Source organism: Neopelma chrysocephalum, unplaced genomic scaffold (genome assembly GCF_003984885.1).
Source record: "Neopelma chrysocephalum unplaced genomic scaffold, ASM398488v2 Primary Assembly neopelma1_59, whole genome shotgun sequence".
Taxonomy (NCBI): domain Eukaryota; kingdom Metazoa; phylum Chordata; class Aves; order Passeriformes; family Pipridae; genus Neopelma; species Neopelma chrysocephalum.
This window is the reverse complement of record NW_020897714.1, coordinates 21,471,918-21,498,090: the sequence shown is the minus strand read 5'-3', so window position 1 is coordinate 21,498,090 and position 26,173 is coordinate 21,471,918. Positions and strand designations below refer to the sequence as shown.

Here is a 26,173-nt window from a genome sequence, read left to right as displayed (position 1 = left end):
CAGTCGACTGGGACCAGATTTTATGTGAGGGATGGTTTTTATGGTTCATTTGTCTGAATATGTTAATGGAAGATCAATAGAGAATGATTTTATATGGGCACTGAATTGAACAAGTGCAAGGATTTCTGCCAGCTGAGCTTTGAAGTCCTTGATGCTTTTAGGACCATCTAATAGCATAAATTCAGATACTGTCAGATAGGCACAATATGATATTTGTATTATATATTTATATATTTATAATATATATTTATGGAATATATACTATATATTTGTATATAAATTATTTATATTTTAACCTGAAACTGCTTTCATTCCCATTGTAAAAGACTTTTCCAAACAGGTATTAGTGAGTCATCATTAGACATTAGGATAGTGAGTGTTTCCAAGGTGATTACAATTTCCATCTGCTAATTTGTGTTTTCAGCACCAATATCCTGGTCACATCTATTTTCCACCTCCTTTAGGACTCATTTGCTCCTTAAGTCACTGTGTCTTTTATTGTGGGCATAAAAATAGCCGATACTGCTTAACAGTATAATTTCCCCCAGTGTTCAAAAATCCCTTTGCACGAGTACTGAATAAATGCTGAATTTCCCTTTCTAGAACCTTGGGTTGCTGCACTTCTCTGTGCAGGCACAGTCCCGACCTGTGAAAGACACCGGTAGACAACAAATGAAAAAACATTCTGTGTTAGTGCAGTGTTGAGATTATATTGTCACTCATGAAATGCGGACTTTAAACTGCTCCTAAGGATTCATTATTGCTACCAAAATGCACATTACAACATTTTTTTTTTGTTTGTGTTCAGGAGACGTTTGTAACCTAATCAAGCATCCTCTTGTTTCAGAGTAAGATTCACCAAAACATCTTTAATCAAAAGGGGATTATCTAAATAGTCATTAGAGCACTAGTTGTCTTGATGGTCTATACAGTGATCCTCAGCTGTGATTTCTTACTTATTAGTGGAAATATTTATGAACTTGCTATATAGTGAGAAAATGAGAAGACTGAGAATTATTTGTTGTTTCAAGTTTGAGATGCACTACAATATAATATGTATCATATTTATCAAAATAACTTACCTGTTGTCTCTCTTAAAACTTTGGCATTTGAATTTGTCTCTTTTTTTGAGATCTTTAACTGTTCAGCTGAGTTTGTAGGGTTTGGGGTTTTGTTTGTGTTTTGAGTTCACTGAGTATATTTGTGTGTACAAATGCATGAGTCTTCTTCTTGTATGGACACACACCTTTGAACATTATTTTGATACGTTTATATGTAACTACAGTCCAGAAAAGAATGGATTGGCCATAGCCAATATGTTATTTGTGGGCATGTGATTATAATTAGAACAGGATCAATAACTGCTTTTCAATTTGGCAGCCAACTCAAGAGTTTGAAGAAACCAAATAATCATGCTCAGTGTGAAGCTGAGATAGTTTGTGATTTTCGTCAAATTCAGAAATCTTTTCAAAAATAAAACCAAAGATAATTCTTTTTCACCTGTCAGATTTTGGTGCTTAGACCACCAAGGAAGTTGGAATACCTGGCACTGGAGTGACTGGCACAGAGATTTGATTCTGCAGAGCTTTTAAGAGTGGTGGCATAGGCAGGTTGAAACAATCCCTGGCAAAAGAAAAAAGCTTGTCTCTCTTGCTCCCTCTCTCTTTTTCTCTCTGCCTGCCTCCCTCCCTCCCTTCTTCCTGCCTATGCATATCAAAGGCACAGTTGGTGGCACTGTTTGGGTAATGCATCCAATGTATAAAGTAACTAATTAGTAATAGAAGCTCCATGATTTTGTCCTGGAAATCTCACTGTTGTTTTGCTAGTTACATGTAATTGCTGTATCCCTTAATAGTTGCTGATGCTTACTATGCCTTAGCCAGGTAATCACTGCCATAGTTTCTGTTAACTCCTGAAAATCAGAGCCAAATACTATTTATCATTGTAACTACAGTCTCTTGAATGACTTCTTATCTTTTCCTAAAGAAGTAATTGGTTTGCCAGCCACAGCTGGATCTATTTCAGTATTTAAAGATACACTTGAAAGAACTAGAGTTTCACATGAGAAACAGTAGATTGCAAACACAGACTAAACTATGGTACATCATGCTGAATAGCCATTCACTGTGAGGCTGAAATGCATGCTCTGATATTGGTTTCAGTCTATAGCTTATATTTAATTCAACCCATTTAAAAATGTAGAAATATTGCATTCATTCAGTACGAAAAACTTGTTTGTTTGGCGTCTTTCACGCAAACTCTGGGCTCAAAAACTCTATGCAGAGTTTAAAAATACACAGTGGGAGAAATAATAGGAGAGGAAGAGAGACATTCAAAAGAGTGACAAGGGCACTGGAGTGTTTTTAAGTGCTGCATTCAGTATTGCCAACATCAAGTCTTCAAAATAAAGCATTAGACCCCCCGAAAGCAAACACATCTTTTAAAATAGCAGATCTTGGGTTCCTGTCATTTTCTTGCTATCATTACAGTGTTTAGGGTTCACACTTCAAAGTGTTTTTATGAAACTACAAGCAACTTTCCTTATTTTATTTTTATTTTTAATTAAAGCTGAGTAAGGAGTTTGATGGAAAATACTAAATATCTTGAGTTTTATATCACCACATGAAGTTTGCCAGCATTTTGTCCTGGGGTTTTTTTGCCTTGAAAATACATGTTGGTGGTAACTGTAGTAGAGTCAATAGAAACTTCCAACTGAAAAACTCTAGTCAGAAGAAGACTGAGCATTTTGTGGAGATTCTTGATAATCTAGGTTTCCACTGGGGAAATTCTAGGTCAATAACAAGGTGATCAGCCATGTCTACTTTCTTTATTGCACTGCTTAATTGAATAGTATTTTATTTAAGAAGACTTTGAGCTAAAATAATTTCTAAAAGCATGTTCTCTGCCGTAGTTAAGTGCAGATCCCCCACTATTTACCCTTGAAAGGCTGGGGAAACTTGTTACCATTTTGATTTGTGTAGTCACATGAAAACAAATGAAGAACTGGATGCTTCAGGTTCACCAGCAGCCAAAGATTTCCTGCTCATAGCAAAGGTGTTGCAATGACTGTGTCCTTTTTCTGTGCTGCCTTGCCCAAGAGCACAGAGGGCCAGTGGAAACCACCCAGGGGTGTGTGCTCAGCTCATACCAGTGACGACAGAAGGCATGCAGGCCTGGATTGAAAGAATCAAACACAAAGACCATCCAAGTGACAAAGAAAAAGTCTGTGCTCAGTGTCTTGAAAGCTGAATTGCCAGTTAGATTTAAATAAGGATATAGGGTCTTTCAAACCACTTCTACCCTTCAACAGTATATTTGAGTATAGAAGTTAGAGTAGGAGTAGTTATGCTTCGTTGTGATAAAAGCTAGTGTATCAAGATAAACCTTTGTTGTGAAGAAACCAGTCACTATGAAATTTGATTGTATTTGGAACTTGTTTGATCTTTTTCTCATGGAAGCATTTCTCCTCTAATGTAGTAATGGAATTTCCAAAGAAATACATCCAGATGAGGGGTTTCTTTGGGTTTTTTTTGTCTGGCAGTAGTTGATCACTGTTTCCAGCTCAGCTGATGATCTTTCTCTTAGTTTAAGCTAGCTGCTGGACAGGCTGTTACGTTAACCTGACTGTATTTGCATTTGTCAGAGTTATTTAGTAACTTATATGAACATATAATAATCCATGCAAGTATAAAACACCATTGGATAAGAAAGTTCTGTCTCGAGCCACTACAGGTACTTCATATCATGGAATCTATTGCATAAACTGACTCAACTCCAACTTGATACTTGTCAGTCCTCCCCTGCAGATGGATGTTAGTCTGTTCAGGAGGGCACCACACAATATCTCAGCTCTGATGCTTTGCTCCTCTTACTTTTCCCTGAAATGCATCTGTGCTCTCTTCTTACATATCCTTTTTTTCTTGTGGCTATTTGTGCTCTAGAGCAAACATTTCTTCACCATACCTGATATGTATCCTTCTTTATAAATTATGGGAAGCAACTCACTTCCTTTCTACAAAATAAAGCCAACTGTGCATTTTTTGTCATTTAAAATCCATTATCTGTTGCCCACACCCTTCTGGTAATCTTCTCCATATCAGTTTCTACTTGTACTAATTTCTCTTGAACATGGGTGACTAGTTCTGAGTGAGGTTTCACCAGTGCCTTGTGCAACATTATTAATATTTCTGTTTCTATAAGGAATTATATAAACCAGGGGATGATATAAATCTCCAAGTGCAGGACTTCTTACAGCATGCTATTAAACTTCGTTTCCATTACTCTAGTCCATAATATCACCCAGTCCTTCCTCCTAACAACATTAGCAAGTTCTCCATCTGTATTCAAATCTTACTTGAGGATTTGTGGCAGATAACTATCAATATAATCTCCTTTCATTATTGATTTTCAAAATACTTTTTTTAATCCATATCCCGCATATTCTTTTGCCCATACTCTTCCCTTAATTCCTTAAGCCTTTTTCACATTCCTGTAATGGCAGTTAAGAGGCAGTATCAAGGGCATCTCCATAGTTAAGCACAGAAACAGGCCAAATGTTATGCTGCCATGATTCAAACTGATAATTAGGAAAAGGTAGCGTAGTACTTCTTCAGTAGAAGAACTATGACAGAGCAAAGCTTTGGCACAAATCTTTTCCTTTGAGACATCTACAGTTGCTGCTATTGTCTCCATGTTTGGCAGATATTGCACTGGGGAGATACCATCAGGAGATTTGGAAGGTTGTTTCTACCTTCCTATTGATTAGTCTCTCATTTCTTTGGCGCAGGTAGTTCAGAAAATTCATACCAGGATGTGTTGCTAAGGCAGCCAGTTCAGGATTCTACTTCTGACAGATAATTGTATCTGATCCTTTAGATAAAAGGAAACCATTTCACTGTAGTGCAAAATGTCAAAATCGACATTCAATGCTACTGTGGGAGAAGAAAAATCCATCAAGTTCCAGCTCTCAGTTAGGTGGCTTTCTTGCACCCTAGACCACAATTGGTTGTAGAAGCCTGTATAAATCCAGGAATGAACAGGGTTTACTGCTCACCAGTTTTATTTTGACCTCTCCTGCCTCCGGTAAGAGAGATACTTCAGTGGCAGTAACATATGGAGGCAGTCCTACGCAGTACTGTTTGTGTTGAGCACCATAATAATTGGTTTAATGAGTGTATTGAGACAGTCAATGGCTTTTTTGTTTTTTTACTTTATTACCAGGGTCGTTTCACCTTATTCACTTGATGTTTGATGACTATGTATTGTACCTGCTAGAATCACTCCATTGTCAGGAGAAAGCTAATGAGCTAATGAGGGCAATGAAAGGAGAAGGAAGCACAGGTGAGTTTTTCTTTTATTAATCATATTGTTTTATTCCATTGGTTTCTCTATTTTCTATGTGGGGATATTTCTTTATCCTTATCTAACCCACTGAGGCTTATCTAGGGGCAAGGTGGTTTTCAGTTCGATCGTGAAATAAATCATTTGGGAGGCATTCCTGGTTAACACATTCTGGAAGAGACCTGCCTGCTTCCCAGTGTCACTCTGGATGTCTGAAATCCCATTCCTAAGCACTCAGTCTGTGTTTCACTAAGAAATTTTTTACTGAAACTTTTACCTTAGTTAATCTGTCTAATTGACTACTGCATTTCAGTGGACCCAGTGTTAATAAATTCACTGACATCAGTGGATTTTTACCAGTCTAAATAAGAGGAAGAGATATCAGAAGTGAGAAAAGGCAAACCCCAGAGCTATTGTTTCTGGTACACTTATGTTCTGAGTGTCTGTACAGAAGGAGATTCTGAGTCCTGCTCTACTCTACACTGCCTTGCCAGAACGGAAGCAAGCAGAGATTGCCTTTAGTCTTTCTACTCTGGGCAATTCCTTGCAATAAGGGGTCCTCAGTGATCTTCCCTCCTTGAATCTCCCATTAATTTTCAAGTTAAACCTCTCTGTCCCCTTTGGAAATCTTCATTTTCCATTTTAGCTGTGGCTTAATTTGTCAACTTGTAGATTTATGGGAAGAGGAACATTTCAGTGGTTAGAGTAATATCTTCTGTGTGGTGAAAGACTTGAATTTAATTCACTGCCCTGCCATAGCCTCTTGGGTTTTTAACAAAAAAGTTGCTTATCCTTGCATATTTTCCACATACCTTTAGCAGCTAAAACCATCCAGGATGTCATCCTCTTTAGTCAACAAAGAAAGAGGATTGCGACAAAAACCAGTGGAATCCCCTGGGGATTCCAATATTCTTGGAGATTCCTGTTTCTTTCCCATGTCTCTAGAAGGTGTAAGAGTGCCTAACTCAGAGTGGACTCCTAATTTTAGATATGTAATAGTACATTATAGGAATATAAACCTTAAGCTGTCCATGCATGAGTTTCCTATCCATACAATAGCAAAAATGGTACTTTCCTTTAAGAGGTCTTATGAAGGTACACTGAAGGTTGTAATGCTGAATGTTACAAAAGTACTTCTTTCAAAGATTTGTGGTTCCTGCTATGTATTTCTTGAAATACACTCTACGGAACTTAAGTGCTTGAATGAGTATTTTTTTTTAGTTTCTCAGTGTTCCCTGAGTCTAACTTTAGTTATGTTTTATGATTTCTCTCTCATTCTGCAGCAGAAATACGAGAAGAAATTATTCTGAGTGAAGCAGCTCCTCCAACTCCCTCCCCAGCACCATTCTCCCCCGCTAAATCTGCCACCTCAGTGGAAGTGCCCTCTGCCCCATCGCCCATCAGCAATCAGTCCCCAGAGTATGGTGGCATAACAGCTACTACAGGTAGGTAGGCTTAGGCAGCTAAATCTACTTGAAGGTGGCTTTTGCACTTGGTGACCTGATATTGAGCCCGAGAAGACGATGTGCTGGCTTGCAAGATATGAGAAGCCTTCCTAAAGCAGAAATCTGTTCTCACTGTATCCAAACATGATGTGCAGTCTATCAGGAAAAAGATATGATATTTGGATATTTTATGCATTGAAGGAAATGTGCCAAGTATTTCAGGTTTTGTGAGATTTTCAAAATCCCAATTCAATACTGATTCAGGAATTCCTACAGGGTAAAGTGAGAGATGGGTATCTTTCAATGCATTTCACACCCAAATATGTTTAAATAGCTGTGCAAGTTTCTCTTGGGAATGTTTTACATAATGGCCAGTCTTCGCGAACGAAGATTTTGGGAAAGGTCTTTTACCTTTCCAGCCTGCGCAATGGATTTTTTAGGTGAGACACAGCCTGCGCTGAACTGAGCCCACCCTTTAATCCTAAGGTTCATCTGCCGGGGCCAAGCAAGCTTGGACAATGGCAGTGAGGTCCTCAGGACGTAGGTTTGTTTAGAGTGACCTTCTCATAGATGGATGGCCTCACAGGGCTAACGAGCTCCATCTGCCCGGGGGACTGGGATTCGAACCTGGGTCGCAGCGGTGAGAGTCCTGCATGCTAACCACTAGGCCACCAGGGGTCCGCCTTGAATGTTTTACATATCGCTGATAAATTTCATCTGTCAATGTTTGAAACCTATTTTCAGTTTTATACTCTATTATGGCAATTCGTGACGTCATTGTATTCTGGTGGGCCCACAGATTAAAAAAATCTGCACTTGAAGGTTGGCTTAAATTTGTCGGTAGGATTGACAGAAAACAATAAGCACAAAACTAGCTTCTTGTTTGGGTTGTATAAATGACCATCATCCTCTTTACTCTAATGTAAAACTCATTACCTTTTGGATGTGGGCAGGACAGTCTGCTTGTATGAACAAAAGAGTGTGTTTTCTTAATTCGTGGAAAGAAACTTTCAGAAAGCATTTCAGGCAGTGAAATTCCAGCTTTGCTGCTCCTCAGTGAAAAGGGTGTATAATCAGAATGTGGAAAATCTTGCTTTTGTGATGTACTAGAAAAGTTACAAAATCTTCTTGAAAAATGTCATAAAATGATGATTTACCACACTAGAGAATTTGGCAGTGGCTGGACAACTAATAAATCTTTTTGAAAAACATTTTTCATGTTTTCAAAGGCGCCACAGGGAAGCACAATGCATAATTGTGGTGGAAACAGATTTAAAAACATTTGTCCCTACATCACAACTTAAGGTTTTCTCACTGCTGGAGACAATATATTTTTAGGAGGGAAATAGGATGGTATTACGCCCAGGACAGTTAGACAAGAGACAAATGATTCCCAGACATGGCAGGTGATCACATAGGTTTAGATCAGTCAACAGTGGAGGGGGTGTATATCTCTGACTCTTGTTGAAACATTGATTTTTGCAGGTAATTTGGCCTGTAGGCATTGTGGTCCAATGAGATCGTTGTGATGTTAGAGCCAGAACTTAGTATGACACAGGGCTGTTACCATCATCACGACTAGGCTTCGTGAACGAAAATTTGGGGGAGGGCTCTACCCACATTTGTTAAAAGCACGCTGGTGGCTGAAAAGGCCAATACGAGATAGACAAGTCCGGTTGCAAAAGGCACAGCAGAAAGACTCCTTAAGTGGTATCGACAAGACATGGTCCTTTCTGCGTTACCTTTTCTCCTCGAGAGTGATCCTGCGTGCGTTCTCAAAGGAAGCAGCAGCGTTATGGATTGTGTGTCTCCAGACCTCCCGATTGGAGGCCAGAGTAGACCAGTGATGTTGATCAATATGGCCAAGGCTGAGATGTTGTTTCAGGGAGTCCTTGTATCTTCTCTTTGGGGCTCCTCTCTTGTGGCAGCCAGAGGCAAGTTCACCATAGAGCAAGATCTTAGGGAGGTGGTGGTCTTCATCCTTGAGAAGTGCCCTGCCCATCACAGCTGTGTTCTCAGCAGCATGGCCTCAATGCTTGTGATTGCTGCCTGTTCAAGAACAGATGTATTGGTCACATAATCTAACCAGCTGTACCCAGAAGTAAAAGACTGCAAAGAAAGAAACTGTGTTCTCTCCAGGGCCATTGACAGGAATGGAGATTTGAGGGACTTGTGTTTAGGATGCAGATACCATAACTCTGTCTGATTATCACACAATAGTTAACCCAAAGCTTATTCCATATTTCTATAATGGACATTTTGCCAGCTATCTGAGCTTCCACTTTCAGCTTACACACAACTCTAGACAGGTCTGGGATCTGTGTAAATCTTATGTATCCCCCCCTGAGTTCCACCAGTAATGCAAAGGAATGGCTTCACACAAACATTACAATCTCTTTTTTTTTCATCTTGTCCATTATTTTATTACAGTCTGATTTATTCTCTCCCTCTAATTTTTTTATTGAATCATAGAATGGTTTGGGTTGGAAGGGACCCTAAAGATCACCTAGTTCCAACCCCTCTGCCACGGGCAGTGATACTTTCCAGTGGACCCAGTCCAGGTTGCACAGAGCTCCATCCAGCCTGGCCTTGAATACTTCCATGGATGGGGCATCCACACCTTCTCTGGGCAAGTTGTTCCAGTGCTTCATCACCCTCACAGTGAAGAATTTTTTCCTAATATGTAATTTAAACCTACTGTCTTTCAGTTTGAAGCCATTTCTCCATGTCCTGTCACTCCATGCCTTTGTAAATAGTCTCTCTCCATCTTCCTTGTAGGCTCCCTTCAGGTACTGGAAGTCCACAATTAGGTCACCCTGAAGCCTTCTCTTTTCCAGGCTGAACAAAACCAGTTCTCTCAGCCTTTCCTCACTGGAGAGGTGTTCCATCCCTCTAATCATCTTGGTGACCTTCCTCTGGACTCACTCCAACAGGTCAATGTCCTTCCTGTGCTGGGGGCCCCACAGCTGGATGCAATGCTCCAGGTGGAGTCTCACCAGAGCAGAGCAGAGGTGCGGAATCACCTACCTTGCCCTGCTGGTTGTGCTGTTTTTCATGCAGCCCAGGATGCAATTGGCTTTCTGGGCTGTGAGCACACATCGCCAGTTCAAGTCCAGCCTCTCATTTACCAGCAACCCCAAGTCCTTCTCAGCAGAGCTGCTCTCCATCTGTTCATCCCCCGGCCTATGTTGATACTGTTGATACTGATGGAGATGTTTGCCCCAACTCAGGTGCAGCACCTTGTACTTGGTCTTGTTAAATCTCATGAGAATCCCATGGGCCCATTTCTCGAGTTTGTCTAGGTCCTCTGGATGGCATCCCATCTTTCAGGTGTGTCAACCGCACCATTTAGCTTGGAGTCATCTGCGAATTTGCTGAGGGTGCACTCAATCCCTTTATCTATGTCATTAAGATATTAAATAACACTGGTCCCAGTAAGGACCCCTGAGGGACACCACTTGTCACTGATGTCCATCGGGACTCAGAGCTGTTGACCAGTACCCTCTAGATGCAATTATCCAACCACTTTCTTATCCACATAGCAGCCCACTTATCAAATCCATCTCTCTCCAATTTAGAGAAAAGGATGTAGTGGGGGACTATGCCAAAGGCTTTACAGAAAGATAAATGACAGATAAATGACATCTGTAACCTTTCCCTTTTCCACTGATACAATCGCTTCATCATAGAAGACCATTAGATTGGTCATGCAGGGCTTGCCCTTGGTGAAGTTGTGCTGGTTGTCCCAAATCACCTCCTTGTCCTCCATGTGTCTTAGCATAGCTCCCAGAAGGATGTGTTCCATGATCTTCCCAGGCACAGAGGTAAGGCTGACAGGTCAATAGTTCTCAGGGTCCTCCTTTGTACCCTTTTTAAAGATAGGTACAATGTTTCCCCTTTTCCAGTCACCCAGGACTTCCTCTGACTGCCATGACTTTTCAAATATCATGAAGAGTGCCTTGGCAACTACATCAGCCAATTCCCTCAGGAGACTGGGATGCCTCTCATTTGGGTCCCATATGACATAAATGTCCCATTTGTGTACATACAGGTTGCTCAGAGGGTTTTGAACCTGATCTTTACTTACAGATGTAAGTATGTTAGTATGTCCTGCTAAGGCCAAGGTCTGCTAGTGTGAAGTCTCAAGACAGAAACAAGATGGTTTGGGGACAATTGTGGAAGAACCTACTCCCACAGTACGGCAGTAGAACTTGATGTAGTTTTTCCCACATCAGAACTTTTTAGGCAAGAAAACTATTTCTGACTATTTTTACATTGTTTTAAAAAATTTTGTTGGGTTGAACTGGATTTTACTCTTGCCATCTGGTGCAGTCTCACTTCTGTGAGTGTGAAAATCATTTTTGCCTAGCACAAGCCAAACTTGTCAATGCAAGTAGTAGTCTGGTTAAGATTAAATATGACTATGTGGCTATTTCTTGTTCATAATTTGGGCAACTAATAATACCTCTGTTTCCCATGTTCATCATGTAGATGGACTGACCACCTTTTTAGTTTGCAAACCGTTACACCATGGAATGCACTGTTCATTCACATAAAGCAATATGAAAAAACAACTGTGTCTCAGATATAGGAAATTGCTATACTTTAAAATAGGAGTGCTGAAGATGCATTGCATATACTAAAACTATTTTATATACAGATCTGTGGCATTAATACAAAGAATATTTTGGAACAGGAACCTCTGTTCTGGAAAGGTGTATTTAAAGTATTGATTTTCATCCCTGTCTTTTATGAAGTAAATGTAAAACTCTGCAAATGCTTTGCACATCTTGAGAACTAGTTCCATTGGTTACCATTAGCTTTCAGTTCCCCAATTTAAGGTATCATTAACTCTTTCTTGTTTTTGGAATTAGCAATAAAAGTTAACTATTAAACTTGCATTTTAACCTCTTTGCCTTCAGTCAGTGGTCAGTGCAAAACCAGCAAATTAAACTGTTGCAATTACATGATACTGAGCAAAAGAAAGGTAAATGCTATGTATCACAGTCTGTGGTAGAACATCTGGCATGGCATTGCTAACATTTTATTTAAAACTTTTTGTTAGGTTACTAGACATTTAAAAGGCTAATTAGTCTTCATCCTTTCTAAATCACAAAGGTCAGATTAATGATTATTCAAACTGCAACAATATTGTAATAAAATTGGTAGCAGTACGGCTGACTATGCTGCTCTCTCTTAAAGCCCCTCTTAAAACTTTTATTACTCATTTACCAATGCAATCATTTTTAGATAGCACAGAATTAACTCTGAATAGTAAGTAGTTCCTAATGTGTTATTAAACTATGGAGTTTACTGTTTAGTTTCAAAAAATACATGCTTAAAATGAGTCTTCAGGTCAGCAATGGTCATTAAGGATCACTGTTTTTCCAAGTCCAGGCTAGGTGTTAAAGATCTGGGAGTACTTGCACAGAGCTACCACTTCTCATATTTGTGTGTATGAGTAGAACAAATTTCTGGGTTTTTTTTCCTAAAGCTGTAGCTCCTGGACTTACATGAGTATCTGAGAACATCAGCTCTTCTCCAACAATCAGAGTTCAATTCTAATAGCTGCAGAGTGTAAAAGTCAAGGGTTCCAATTTTAAAAGGCAATTCTCCCCTTCAAATGGAAGGGCTTGTGTTTTTCTAAAGCTGATAGGTAAGGTAATCTGTTCGTTGTGGGAGGACAGAATGAGGGTCTGACTCTGTATTTCTGATTGCTTGAGGTTGACAGTACTGCTTACTACGAGACATAGTACACATTGCTGTGAGTGTCTCACTTGTGCCTTCATGGTCATTTACTCCAGCATAAAGCAGATATAAAATGCAGCACCATGAAGCAACTTTTGGGGTTTTTGTGCACTGGTGTACATGATGGCACCAATAACAACAGGGCTGTTGTTGGACTAAGAGCAGTTCCATTTATATTTGGCTCCCCTGCAGGTCAGATGGCCTCTTGGTTAGTATCCTCAAAATCACTTTTTTTTTTCAAAGAGAAAAGAAAAAGGAGTGATAATAAATGAATTTCCCTATTTTAATCAAATCCTGCATGTTCAGAACACAAAGCAGAGCAAATTGTTGCTCAATCACTATTGTTTTTGCTTATTTCAAAAAAGCAGTTCAGTTTGGTTCAGTCATATCTAAAAGGGACTTCATCTCCTGGAGTTTAATTCTGCAACTAGCTGAGGAAATTAATCATCGAGGACTGGGACACAGGCATATTGAATACAATATTAGATAAAATGCAAAGGATCTTCTGGCCCTTTTATTACTGCTTTGTGTTAGAGGTAGGAAGGTCATGAGATTTTTGGATTAAGGTCAATTTCTTTCTGGGAAAAAATAAAATCCAGTCAAAGTAAATTTGTGTTTTATGGTAAAGTGAAAAAAAAGTGAAAAAAACCCTCCCCAAAAATAATGTTACCTAAAAATAAGTATTTGGGTTTTTTCATCATCTTTGTTCTCCTTCTTTCTTTTCTCTTTGTTTTGCCTTTTGAATTTAGGCTTGTTTTGAAACAAAGTTTCAGATTCTCTTTTGGAAGATAACACTCAAAAAATATGTTGACCTTTTGAAATTGAAATGTTTCATAAAAATATTCTGTAGACAAGTTGTTGATAATTTCAAAACAGTTTTTCTCTTGTTTTCAAATGAAGATATTTGGTGACCACATAAGTTGTTTTGGCCCCTTCCACATAAACTTTTTTAGCAAAAGCAGGCTTCCTTAAGTATTTTCCTCAACTCAAGGAACCATGACTGCTTGTATCCACAGCAACAGTGATGGGCTGGATTGTCTTTGGTCTCAGGGATCTCAATGGTCCTCTGCAACGGGAGGACATGAAAGACTGAAAATTCAAGTCAATGGCAGAAAGTGCAGGCATGTGAAAACAGACCTATCACAAACACCCTTGGCCATAGTACATCCAAGGATGTCTATTAGAAGAGCAACAAATCACACCCTGCTGAACTATTTCAAGCTGGACTTACCCTGCGGAGCTCAGAATGCCTTCATGCAGTCCCAGAATTAAGCATTTCCCATTTAAAAAAAAATTTTGCCTGATTTTGCCAAATAAAATCACACATACCTGAGGAAAATTCTGCACAACTGAGATAGGCTTTTCATTCCCCAAAGCCATGGAGTGGGCACAGACCTGGTAGTATAATCACTTCCCCCTCTGAATTACGCCCTTTGATACTACAGGAAGTCCTAGAATCCATACTGAAAAAAAACTAGTCACCTCCTGCAATTCCTTTTAGCTGATGAAAAAGAGTCAAGAGTGCCCAGAGACCCCCAAACTTGTGTTCACATTGGGCTAAATTCAGTGTTCTGGTCCTCATTTGCAGGGTAATCTCAGCCAGTATGGTCATGACCTCCAGCGAGAGCTATGTTATACTGGAACAATGGATCTGTCAACCTCCTGAGTGAAAGGGGTGTGTGCAAAGGACAAAGGTTTCTCAGCAGCTGGCTCATGAAACTGGAGTTCCTGCCTGGAAGGGATCAGGATGATTAAAAAACTCAGCACCTTCTAAGCAAAATGGAAAACCCACTTCTTTGCTCTTTGCTCTTCCCACAAATGCTCTACATGAAAAAAGAAATTAAGTCCAGCCCCTGCTGCCACAAAAAAAAAAAGAAGAAAAAAAAAGAAATATTATTTGCAGGAAGGAAAAGGCCAGGCAATTTCTGTCTATATACTTGTTATAATTTGGAGATCTTTATAGTGTTGCCGCTACAAGGGCTGGTACCTTGTTGGGTGGAACAGGTACAAACTGCAAAAGGATTCAAGAAATTTGTTTGCGCAACACCCATTTTTTTTTCTAATCTTTCACTGTTCTGTTCATACCTCCTGCCTCAGTCCAGGCAGCCCTCTTCATGCGAGAGAGACCTCAGAGTTTGGTGTATCATACCTGAGAAATCTTAACACTGGTGTTTTTCTGAGTCCCATCCAGGTTTGGGTTTTTTTCTGAAAAATTATAACACCACACTGAAAGTTCACAGTGTGAGCCATCCCATATACGTTTCATACTTCTGGATCTTTGCACACTCCAAATGATTGAAATGTATTTTTACTTATGCCTAAGATATGACTGGTTTGTTCACTTTGGTTGATACCCTTTCCATTATTATTACCTGTTAACTTGTTTTCCTATCATTGTCTCAAAGAATGACACCTCTGTGGATGGCAGCCCATGTTAACTCTGTTCCTTTAACATTCGTTTGTCTGCAGGGGCTATGCAATCCTACACATGGTCACTCACCTACACTGTGACAACAGCTGCTGGGTCACCTGCTGAAAATTCCCAGCAACTGCCCTGCATGAGAAGTCCACATGTACCCTCTTCATCTGTCACACACCGGATACCCGTTTATCCCCACAGAGAAGAACACGGGTAAGTCGCTTCCCAGTGGCTTGGGGTTTGTTTTGGTTTGGGGTTTTTTTGTAGGTTTTTGGATGAACTTAGGTGTTTTTTTGAAATACAATGGAAAGCTATTTCTTGATGCAGTAAGTTTGTACTGCAGAGATATTGGTATCATAATTCTTTGGCTGTTGTTGCTGTTGTATAATTATATTATGTCTTAGTTTTATAATCTCATTTAATTCTATTTAAAACCACAGCAGGCCTAGAGGATATTTTCTAAAACAGAAGGTTTCAATAGATTTCTTCTGATTTCTGTTTTCCTCTGCCATGTTTTATCCCAAAAGCTAGACATGCCTAAAGAATAACCCTGTCTCAGGAGAGGTGATCCTTCTCCTCTGGTCAGCACTCCTGAGACCACATCTGGATCCAATTCTGTGCTGTCCAGTACAAGACAGACATAGGTATACTGGAGTAAGTCCAGAAAAGGGCCACTTGGATGATTACGGGACTGAACTATCTCCCATAGAAAGCTGAGATTATTTAGCATCAGACACAGAAGGCTCAAGGAGGGTCTTATCAATGCGTATAAATACCTTCTGGGGGATGTAAGGAAGATGGAGACAGATTCTCCTTAGTGGTATTTAGTGACAGGCCAAGAGGCAACAGGCACAACTAGAAATACAAGAAATTCTGTTTAAACATAAACAAAAAACCCCTTGTTTTACTGTGTGATCAAACATTGGAGCAGGCTGCCCAGAAAGGCTATGGAGTCTCCATCCTTGCTGATATATAAACTCCATCTGCACACAATCCTGGGCAGCCTGCTCTAGCTGACCCTGCTCTGAGCAGAGGGGTTAGACTAAACAGATTCCACAAGTCCCTTCCAACCTTAATGATTCAATGACTACTGTTAACCTGCAGACAAAAAAACCTTCAAAGATTGGAGAAATGGGCACATTTTCACTATAATATTCTAATCCTATCTCCATCACCAAAATTTGCTCAAGGCTCTCAATTAAAATAATTACAAATTTAAAATTAAAATAAGTATATATATTAAAATAATTATAAATGTATGTAATATTATTTGATCTTGAAATACTTAAGACACTCAGACTAAGTCTCTCACTGCTTTTTTCATCAAACAACACTTCTGTGCTATCCACATCTGAGTGTACAACTATATCTATAACTAAAAAGAAACAATCACAAACTAATTGGTGGAAAAGGGCCAGTCATATAGCAAGATTAGCAAATGCCCAAGTGCTGCTATGATGCAAGAGGTTCAAAAGGCTTCACTGAGTTCCTCAGTCTCACTGCATACTCATCAACTTTGTAGAAGTGCTTTCTCGGGTTGGAAGATTCTATACTGTTTGGAAGGAAGCAGTAGATTAATTTGAACCGTGCATCTTCTTCCCTCTTGGATGTGGTTAGGTTTAGATATCTGTTTGAAAGTCACTTGTAAGTCCTTACTGGTGAAAACCTGAATATGGAGTTATGGAACACCTCTCTTATCCAGCAATTTGACCGTTTGGTGGAGGCAGAAATAGAGCAGCAGGGAGGTTCAGGAGATAACAGGATGCAAGAATTGGAACAGATCACTGTAAGGCAGTACAAACATGTGTGTATATATGTGAGAATTTATTGTTCCTAAAGGAATCTCTTGCCTCTGGTGTTTGATTGATTATGGTGATTTAAGGAAACATTTTAATCTAGGTGAATCAACTTTTCTGAAAGTCAGCAAAGATCAAATGTTCACATGGCTACACAAAGATGGGGAAATTGCAGAAAGTGTCCACACACCTTCTGCTAGTGAATGGTCTAAATAATGGTGGTCAACAAACAGTGACCTTGCAGTTTTCTGTAACTACAGAAAGTCCTCCTTCCTTTGCCCTGGCTGTTCCTAGACAGGAGGTTGCGAATCAAAAAAGAAAGTAGACAAGTTCTCCAGCCTCACATCCCGCTCTCTTATTGAGTTGGCTGTGCTAAAGCTGTATGTTGTATGTTTCAGATTCAAACTAATACACTCCTCTGCCTCCCAAAAAAGGAATACCTGACCACAGTGCAAGGAGATAGCTGAACTCAGTACAGTTCTTTAAGTCAAAGCTTACCATACTTCTTCAGCCTGGATAGCAATTTACTAGGAACATGGCACTAAAATAACAATAAAAGGGAAAGACACTTCCTCCTTAGAAAGTGCACAACTGAGTCTGCAGTTTAAAATTAGTCACAGAAACATGCTGAGTCTCTGTTGTTGTGTTAGACACAGTTTCGCTAAGTGGCATCTGCTTCCCATCTGACCTGGGAAATATCTTTTTAAAAAACATTGAAAAGATCATCCTCCTATTTCAAAAAACTGCAACTGTAGGTTTCATAAAAGGTCTGGAATTATTAGTTGGAATACAATTATTGTGCACATTAGAAGTGTTTTTTAATGTATTTTAGATACACAGGAAGTTACAACTATGGTAGCTATAGCAACCAGCATCCTCATCCAATGCAGAGTCAGTATCCATCCTTACCACATGATTCTGCTATTTCTGGACCACTTCACTACTCAGCTTACCACAGAAGCTCTTCACAGGTAAGTTGCAATTATTGTTTGTTGATACTTATAACATTTGAACTAAATTTTTGTTTGTAAATTTATCAGCCTATAGGCTGTCTGAATCAATAAGCTGTCATCAGTCTAATCATTAAAGGCTCCTAATCTTTTTATTTTCTCCTATTACCTAGCTATTTTTTTTTCATTTTGGTGGAGATCAGAAGTAGCCTTAGATTGTGAATATAAAGTACTAACCCTAAAATCCAGCAGACTGGATCATGGAAAGTGTTTCTGTTTTAAGGAGTAGCTAAAGCAAAAATGAATATAACTAGTTGCATGATTCTTAGATGTTGAGAGCAGAAAGAGATTCTTAAGACGAAATGGAAGTGTTTTCATACAGCTGAAGACATAGAGAACGTAGTGGAATCTTCTGGGGTCTCTGCTTTTGAGAATACTCATGTTTAGGAATTTGCCAAATTAGTGAGTTCTGCAAATAGTTTGAACAACTTCAGGACACCACTACAGAGGTTTTGTTTAATCTCCACGCTATAGTCTCCTGCCATAATTCTGAGAAATTATGTCAGTAACTCTTTCACTTCACAAAACTGAGCCAGTAAGAACCAGCACAGATTAAGACTGAAGATGAGATCTGGCAATAGTTCAAAAGTAGTGTCACTGTAGGAGGGCTTTAGTACCTCATGCAGCTGGTGCTTCCACAGTGTAGGCAGCTGCTCTCTGGGCTCCCTGCTGGAAGATTTGCAAAAGGTAGATACAGAAAGGGGTTGAAGGCATTAGGATACTCCACTCACATGGCACCACTTACGCTTTATCTACTGGAAATTTATACAAGTATATTAGGGACCACCAGGCTCAGCTATCATCACTGGACTGGAACAGTTTCATACCAGATGCAAAGATATGAATTAGGTAATGCTTTGAACTAGAGCACATGAAACCTGCCTCTCATTCTGGTCTTTGTTATTAGTCTGCCACGTGATCTTAGAGTAGTCAGATCTCCTTTTTATGCTTCGTTTTCCCTAGCTGTAAGATAAGAATAATGGTATTGATCTCCTTAAAGCTTTATAAGATCTGCTGGGAAGATTGTCCTGTACAAACCCAACATGCTCATTTGCATCAGTTCAGCAATGGCTGCTTAGTCTATGAAAGGATAAACTACAACTTCTCCTCCATGTGTAGTACCTAGTCTATTGGACTATATGAGGAGTAGTTGTTTAAGGGGTTTTGCAGCCGCTGTATCTTCAATAAGAACAGTGAGTGGTCATTTAAGTACAGAGTCCTGTGGTAGGTTTGTATTCCTTCATTTTTCAGTACAGGCCTTACCTTGTTATCTCAAGAAATAAGTAAAGCAAATCAAGATCAACACATTTTTAGTTTACTCATATCCTGGTTAACATGTTGTATGCAAACAGTAACATACACTGAAATCAGGCAAATATTTTTCATATTCTAGTAGGCTGTCTCTACAAGTGCAAATGTCAGATCATAGATCACTTTTTCCTCTCTTACTAATCCTTGAACTCTCCTGAACATATGAAGAACAGATATGCTTTAATGATCACACTTGAGAGGAAAATTATTTCAGTTTGTATTTAGCATATTCTTTCTCATGCTGCTTGTAAACTGAGATGGAATTGCACAGCAGGACACAGCTACCAAAACCCTATCAATGTGCTTGTTCTATACTGACAGGAGCTACAAGCTGAAACCTTACTTTCAAAAAATTATCTAAAAGTCTAATGGTTTGATATAGAATTTGCTGACAGTCTTTTTAAAGCTAAATTATCTTCTATAAGATTCCTGCCCTGATAATAAATCCTTTATTAGCTACTTTTTACCAAAAAAGGTTCGTAAGATGTACCTAATAAGCTGTTAGGGAACTACTCTTTTTTTATCAGTCTTTCTGAAGGGAACATGGTGCAAGGAATTGGAGTAGAACTTGTGATGTTGCAAAATAAAAATACAGGAAGCCAAATTTACAATGAATATATCAAGAGCTGCCACTATACTGAAGGCAGAGGAGTTGCAATGTGTATAGCTGGTGGTACTGTAATCAGTTGAGAAGAGGAGGCATTGACCATGACTCTTAAAAAGAACTCTTTGTTATAATCTACATTCAGGCCAAACATAGAACTCTGGCTCAACTTTAGTCTATCATTCTCTTTAGGATAGTGTCTAGGGGTTAACTCCTAAGAAAAAAATAAATGTGTGCAGAGGGTGTAAATTCTCCTCTGCAAACATGGATTCAGGGAAAGACCTTGTCCCAGAAGGGGGCTGAGCCAAAACAGGCAACATGTAATTGAGGTGGATCGTAGGCTGCCACTAGAAACTACTCATTTGGTCCTGAAGAACACTGTGTCCAAGCTCTTTCTGTGGAAGAGAGTGACATACTCCATGTTTTATCAGCTACTTTGAGGTTTTTGGTTGTTGGAATCTTTAGAGTGAGGCTGTGTTGGGGAAGAAGTCACACAGCTTTTACTATGTGCAGTTCTCAAAAAATGCAGGTGGGAGTCTGGCAGTATAGGCTGACTAATTTCCACTGATGGTTAAGACTCTTTTTGTGACAGAAACAGTCTGTTCAAACCTTGGTCTTAATTTGAATTTTTTTTTCTTTCATCAGCATCTGTGAACAGTTCTCAGAACAGTTCCTTTCTTGTAATTCCAGGCCTGATTGCTCATTTCTTGACTTGGCTTACTGGCCAGGAGCCCGACACACAAATGAAAATGGTTTACAGATTGATCTGTTACTGCCTAGCTCTCTAAGCCATAGTGCAGAAGTGCATACAATACTCTGATGATACTCCATCATCATATAGAAGGGGACCATTTCATGTCTGTACACAAACACATCTATATCGACACCATATTTCATCAATTCTCTGCCTCTGCAGTTTTAGGTACCAGGTGCCAGGTTAGAAAATAGGCAATGACTCTGTCTAAAAGCCTCTGAGCGGTCTAATCAACCTATCTTGACCTTAGCAGAGAGGTACCTCCTTCAAAGGTAACCCCTTCCCAATGTCACTACCTAATCCACCTCCACAATGTAGCCTTGACTGCCTTCTGAGCACAGCTTTCATCTGCAAGGTTCACACTGGCTAGACAGGTCTCAATCCTCTATCAGGCGATCCATAAATATTTCAATTCATATCATTCTACCTTTTCCTTTAATACAAAGTAACTCATGACGCAGTCATTTTTCTTTGTAGATTTCAAGGCTAGCACTTGTAGGATAACTAGAGAGATCTGCATCAGTGTACATTTTAATATATCTGGTAATATATAGAGATGCACATCATATGAATGTGCATCACTATGCATGCAGTATGAAAAACAGCAAACATACAATACCTTTTTTAAGTACTCTAACGTGTAGCTGTAGTGAATCATACCGGGGTCCATTTATCCACATCTTCTCTCTAGCAATTACTAGAATGTGTGGAGGAAAAGTCTTAGAAGTAGGGTAAGTAGAAATTGGTCCTTTCACTGGCACAGCTATGCTGTGTTTGGCAAGAGTTGGCCTAGGGACATCCTCAGTAGGAAGCAGCAACTGGACTGGTGTATTTTGTAGCAAACCACTCTACGTTACCCTGTCTTAGAGCGATTTTGTACATAGAAACTTCACAATGGGTTGCACAAAACATACATTCTCTTGTTAATTTCAAGTCTGGTATGACTGCATTGGGTGCCCTAAGGCTTTTTGGTGTGACGAGGAACAGGGAATACTCATTCCCTATTTACCTACTCTTGCCATTCAAGACATTATAGATCTGCATCATTGCTCTCACATCCTTCCTGTCACTTCTTTTCCAGAGTTAAGTGTTACCATCTGTTTAGTTTCTGTTGTGACAGATACTCCAGAGATACACAGGAGTTATGTAAGGGCTCCATGTGCACTGCAGGGCAGGCGTAGTCTGAGGAGTGTGCGAACATCCCGTTCTCTCAGTTGTGTTGAGCAGGGAGCCTGATGGAGCTGGAGCTCCTGTCCACCCTTTCTGTGCAAACCTGAGAGTAGATAGGAGGGACTTAGTCAAGAAGCAGCCAGATCGGCCACCTAGATCTGAGAATCACTCCTAGATGCTGCACTAAACACCACCTCATTTTACCTTTTCTCCTTTGCCACTTCCAAAAGTGGGACAACCACCTCTAAATGGTCTATCTCAGGTGCAGGAACTCAACAGTGTAGCATAGCAATGTTTCTCATTTTTTTCTTTGTGATGCAGTTCCTACTTAAAGACAAGCTGGTTTTGGGGGTTTTTTTTGTTTGCTTTGTTTTGGTTTTCCCCTATATTTATGAAGACCATAGTTTACTTCCACAGTCTGGAAAATGCTGCAGTATTACAGACTCGTATTATGCAGTAGATTGGGTCTGTATTACTCAGAGGCCCAGAGCACAGTATTTGGACCATAGTTAAAGGGACTTCAAGCTGTATTTGTACTCCGACTCTCCTAAACTGCTCCGTAGACTGCAGTGGTCTCACGTAACTTCCCAGGGGTGCAGCAGCATGCAGCTGTAAAATATTGTATGCCAAAATTCTACTCAATCATGTCTTCATTTCCTCTGCAGCAGGATTTACATGAGAGCAGTACTGGAAGACAGTAGTAACTGGTTTTTGTTACAGTGGGGAAGCCAAAGAAATCCTCTCCCAGACAGAGCCCACACTTCAGTGTCCATTCATGTTTTTCTGGCCCATCTACTTCAGAAAAAAAAAAAGGAGGGCAAAAAGTTCTTAACTCCCCAGCACACACACATTATAAACCCACGACTATAGCAATGTAGTAAGAATAATAAACCCTTCCCAATAACCACTTTGTCAACAAACAGCTGGTAATGACAGAAAGACAAAAATACTGTCCAAATCTCACCCCTGCAACAAGAGTCATTGTTCCAAACTGTATAGCTTCATAACGGACTTGAGATTGTTAGCATGTAATTGAAGTAATTATGTATTGAATGCAACAGGAAACAGATGTCTTAACTTCTCTTTAAATAATTACAAATAGCATTTTTTTAGGGCTCCAAATGCCACTCCCAAAAGCAACAAAATCACTCAGATGGGCTTGGAAGTTTCGCCTAACCTATTTGAGAAATTCAATAAGGTTCAATTTATGGAGAAAAGGGTCAAATTAAAGGTTATAAAGACACAGCCAATAGTTTAGATTATTTAATTTTACAAGATTTTAAACATATTTTTATGAACGTAATTTATAGCTGGCTCTTCACAACTGGTGCAGCTTCTGGTATGAGTTATTTTCAAGCCCTAAAGTAGTGACTAACATACAACATTAATTTACAGCATTCAGCAAAAGTGTGAGCTACTGCAATGTAAAGTCAGAGACACATTCATAAGGAAAATATTTTGCTCTTTGGACAGAGACACCTTTCACCTCCACTCATAATTTGTTGGTGAGTTGAGGATAAGGATAAAGAGATTATTCTCCATTCTCAACTGCAGAAACTCAGCCTTCAGTATACGGGAGGACACATTTATCATCATATTTTCTAAAAAATTACTAAAAGAAATTGAATTAATTTTTCTTTTTTGGGAAAGGCCTTAACAATAATCTGCTCAAAGTCTCCCAGACTTAAAGGGCTTCTTGTCTGTCTAACAGCAGCAGTAGCAACAAGTGTGAGTTAACCCAGAAAATGGTAATTTCCTGTCAAGAGCCCTCCAACAAATGTCGCTTTTATATCTGGCAAAGATCACTAGGCCCCAGTGTTTTGAGTTCAGCATGCTTAAGCACTCTTCATTAAACCGGATGTAGAGTGTGAAAGGTGATTCAGGCAGCATGGGCAGGCATCCGCCCAGATGGCTATGCTTTGGACACTCCAACAAGGCTGAATAGATGCTTCATTGGGTGAGTTAATAGTCAGGCAGGGGCAAATGAGTACTTTAAAAATATTGTCTTTCAATAGTCTCTTCACTGTAGGGAAAAAGAAGTCACTGACTCATTTGCGATTAGCTGACCTACCATTACAAAACTTTCCATCTTGCATTCAGTCATAACAGAATTTATTGTAAAATACTAGATATTTAGAGTCCATGTTATTTTCAAGCAATTATTCTTTTTACATTCATGACACATTCATAAACACAGCTGCGTCGGGTGCGCTGGATGAAAAGGAAAAGCAGCACACTGTATCCTGTCCCCTCATGCACAGCCACTGCCCTGCGTTCTTAGTAAGCCTTAGCATGGCCTCTTGGCTGCAGATAGGAGGAGAAATATCTTTCTTCTTCAGTGCATCCTGAAGTTCATTCTGGGAACCAAGATTTCATTTTGCCAATGGTACAGGTTTTGTGGTTCCAAACTACCAAAGAGACATGATGTGGCTTACCCACATAATGCTGTGTACAACAAGGAGGCCCTCCTCAATATTCCCAGAGTTCATTTTCTTCCTCTTACCCATAGATTTTGCAGTCTACAAATTATCAAGTAGCAAATTATCCCAGCTGAAGACAGAGTTTCTCTTGGCATTCTTAAGGGATATGAAAGTGAGTAATTCCCCTGTTGTAAGTCACGAGCTCAGTTTCACAGCCTCAAAGGAAAATTGCACTCAGTTGCAATGGCAAGGGCTTCCATTACAGTTAACAACAAAGTAGATCAATTACCTCACTGGAAAGAAGACAAGAGATAATCATTGGTGTATTATGGCAGAAGTCTAGGTTAATATTGTTATAAGTATATTTTCTAATACAAGAATCTACAGTGACTTCAGGTATAGATCAATGGGTAATAAAGGCAAAGACCACAATAATTGATATCAAGTAAAGCACTACTGAAGACAAAGAAAAAAGTTTTTAGCTTTGCCCACATCTTGCATCTCCCCAGGTAACATACAGAAAACAGAAAGTTAAAAATGCATTATTTGTGTGGTGTGATTTTGTCCCACTCATCTATCCTGGTCCTGACTCTTACCATCTCAAAGGGAATTCATTATTACCATCTCAAAGATGACACAGTCATTAGTGAGACATTTCAGATCAGCCAGGAAAAACAATTTATGGATTTGACAACTATGCAAAGGGGACTTTTCTTCAAAGAACTTAACTAGTGGATTATATCATGTAGCAGGAGGAAGCAAAGAGCCATCCTCTGAGGACTGTTCATCTTCTGTCTCAAATATTTATCTTGAGACTTGATAAATTCTTCCAGTTGCTGTAGACAGTGCATAAGTGACTCACTTTTACTAGATGGCTGACTTTTTGATAACTAAAATTATGGGAGATGAATTCAACTCTGAAGCTAGAGTGAATCACAAAACAACTTGTTTCCTCTATATTCGTTATGGCAAGAGCTTTCTTTAGGCAAAGGCAGTCAGCAGGCAGTGGCAGTAAAGTGACTTCTGTGTATTGCCAGTGCAGACCAGGAAAGCAGCATCCTAAATGTGTTAGCTAATCTCCCAAACATTAAAAATATGAAAATTGTTCAACTTTTTCTGGAACCTCTCGTGTTTACTTAGACTATTTGCAGGTTGGTTGTCTTTTGACAGAGTACCTTGTCCTTAAGAAATGAGTTAAATAAGTGAACTATGATCCTAAACTCAAATCATCTCAGTTAATACTTCAAAGTTTGAGTTTCATTGTTGCCAGTCACTGGAAATTCTCATCTCCAGCAAAAACTTTTGGAAAGCCAACAAGCCTGAAAACTTGATTCTTCTGCAAAGAAGTATAAGGTTTATGTGCTCAGTGTGTAAGCTCTTCTGGACCTTCTTGCTGAAAAGTCTTTCTGTGGCATGAAGATGGAAATTTAGATGGTGCTGTCAGTGTTGCAAATACAGCTTATTCTGACAGCTGTATCAGCAGCATCAGAGTTGAAGTGTTTCAGAACGATGCTGCCATTTAACACTGTTTCAGCAGCTGATTGCACAGGTAAATCCAGCTAAGTACATGCTAAATAATGCATCATACAGCTTTGATGTCTTCCCTCTCATTTGCCAAATGGCCTGTCTCCCCAGGACACGGAGGAATATGCTAAATCACTACCTACAGTGTGTTGGTCAAAAACAGTCTTCCTTTTTCTCCTCTCTAATTAGGAGTGGCCAGCGTGTGGCTTTGAGCTGCCTGAGGCTTGTGAACTGTTTGAATAGGTCTGCCAAGGCAGGGCTGTCTTCCTGGCTGCGGTCTGAAGGGAGACAGCACAAACTCCTCAGGGGACATTGCTGTAATTGCCTGGGGCTTATGCAACAGTTGCTTATGCAACTGATTAACCCTGGGCCCATTCAGCAGTGGAGTAATGTAATGAGACCCTTAGGGAATCACTGACACCTCCCTCCTAGGAACAACTACAGCAGCTCTTCCCTCCATGAGCCTCCAAAACACGGGCAAGGGGTTTTACAGTCCTCAGCCTTATAGAGCTTTGGCATGCAGCTTGAAAGGTTTGTAAGCATCAGGAAAGGTGATAGTCCTACTACAGTGCTATTTTGGTGACAGGTTTCTAGTTAAAGAAATAATACAATGTCAAACAACCTAAGATAAT

The 26,173-nt window shown here is 39.6% G+C and overlaps 1 protein-coding gene across 2 annotated transcripts in view; it reads left to right on the top strand.

Moving 5' to 3' along the window:
* The window catches only part of RFX4 (regulatory factor X4), a 92,389-nt gene that overhangs the window by 63,861 nt on the left and 2,355 nt on the right, over window positions 1-26,173 (top strand). For both annotated transcript variants that reach the window (XM_027680833.1, XM_027680834.1), the window contains 4 exons: window positions 5,221-5,340; window positions 6,624-6,785; window positions 15,003-15,165; window positions 17,581-17,719. In XM_027680833.1, the coding sequence (XP_027536634.1) occupies window positions 5,221-5,340; window positions 6,624-6,785; window positions 15,003-15,165; window positions 17,581-17,719 (584 nt within the window). The remainder of the gene's footprint in view (window positions 1-5,220; window positions 5,341-6,623; window positions 6,786-15,002; window positions 15,166-17,580; window positions 17,720-26,173) is intronic.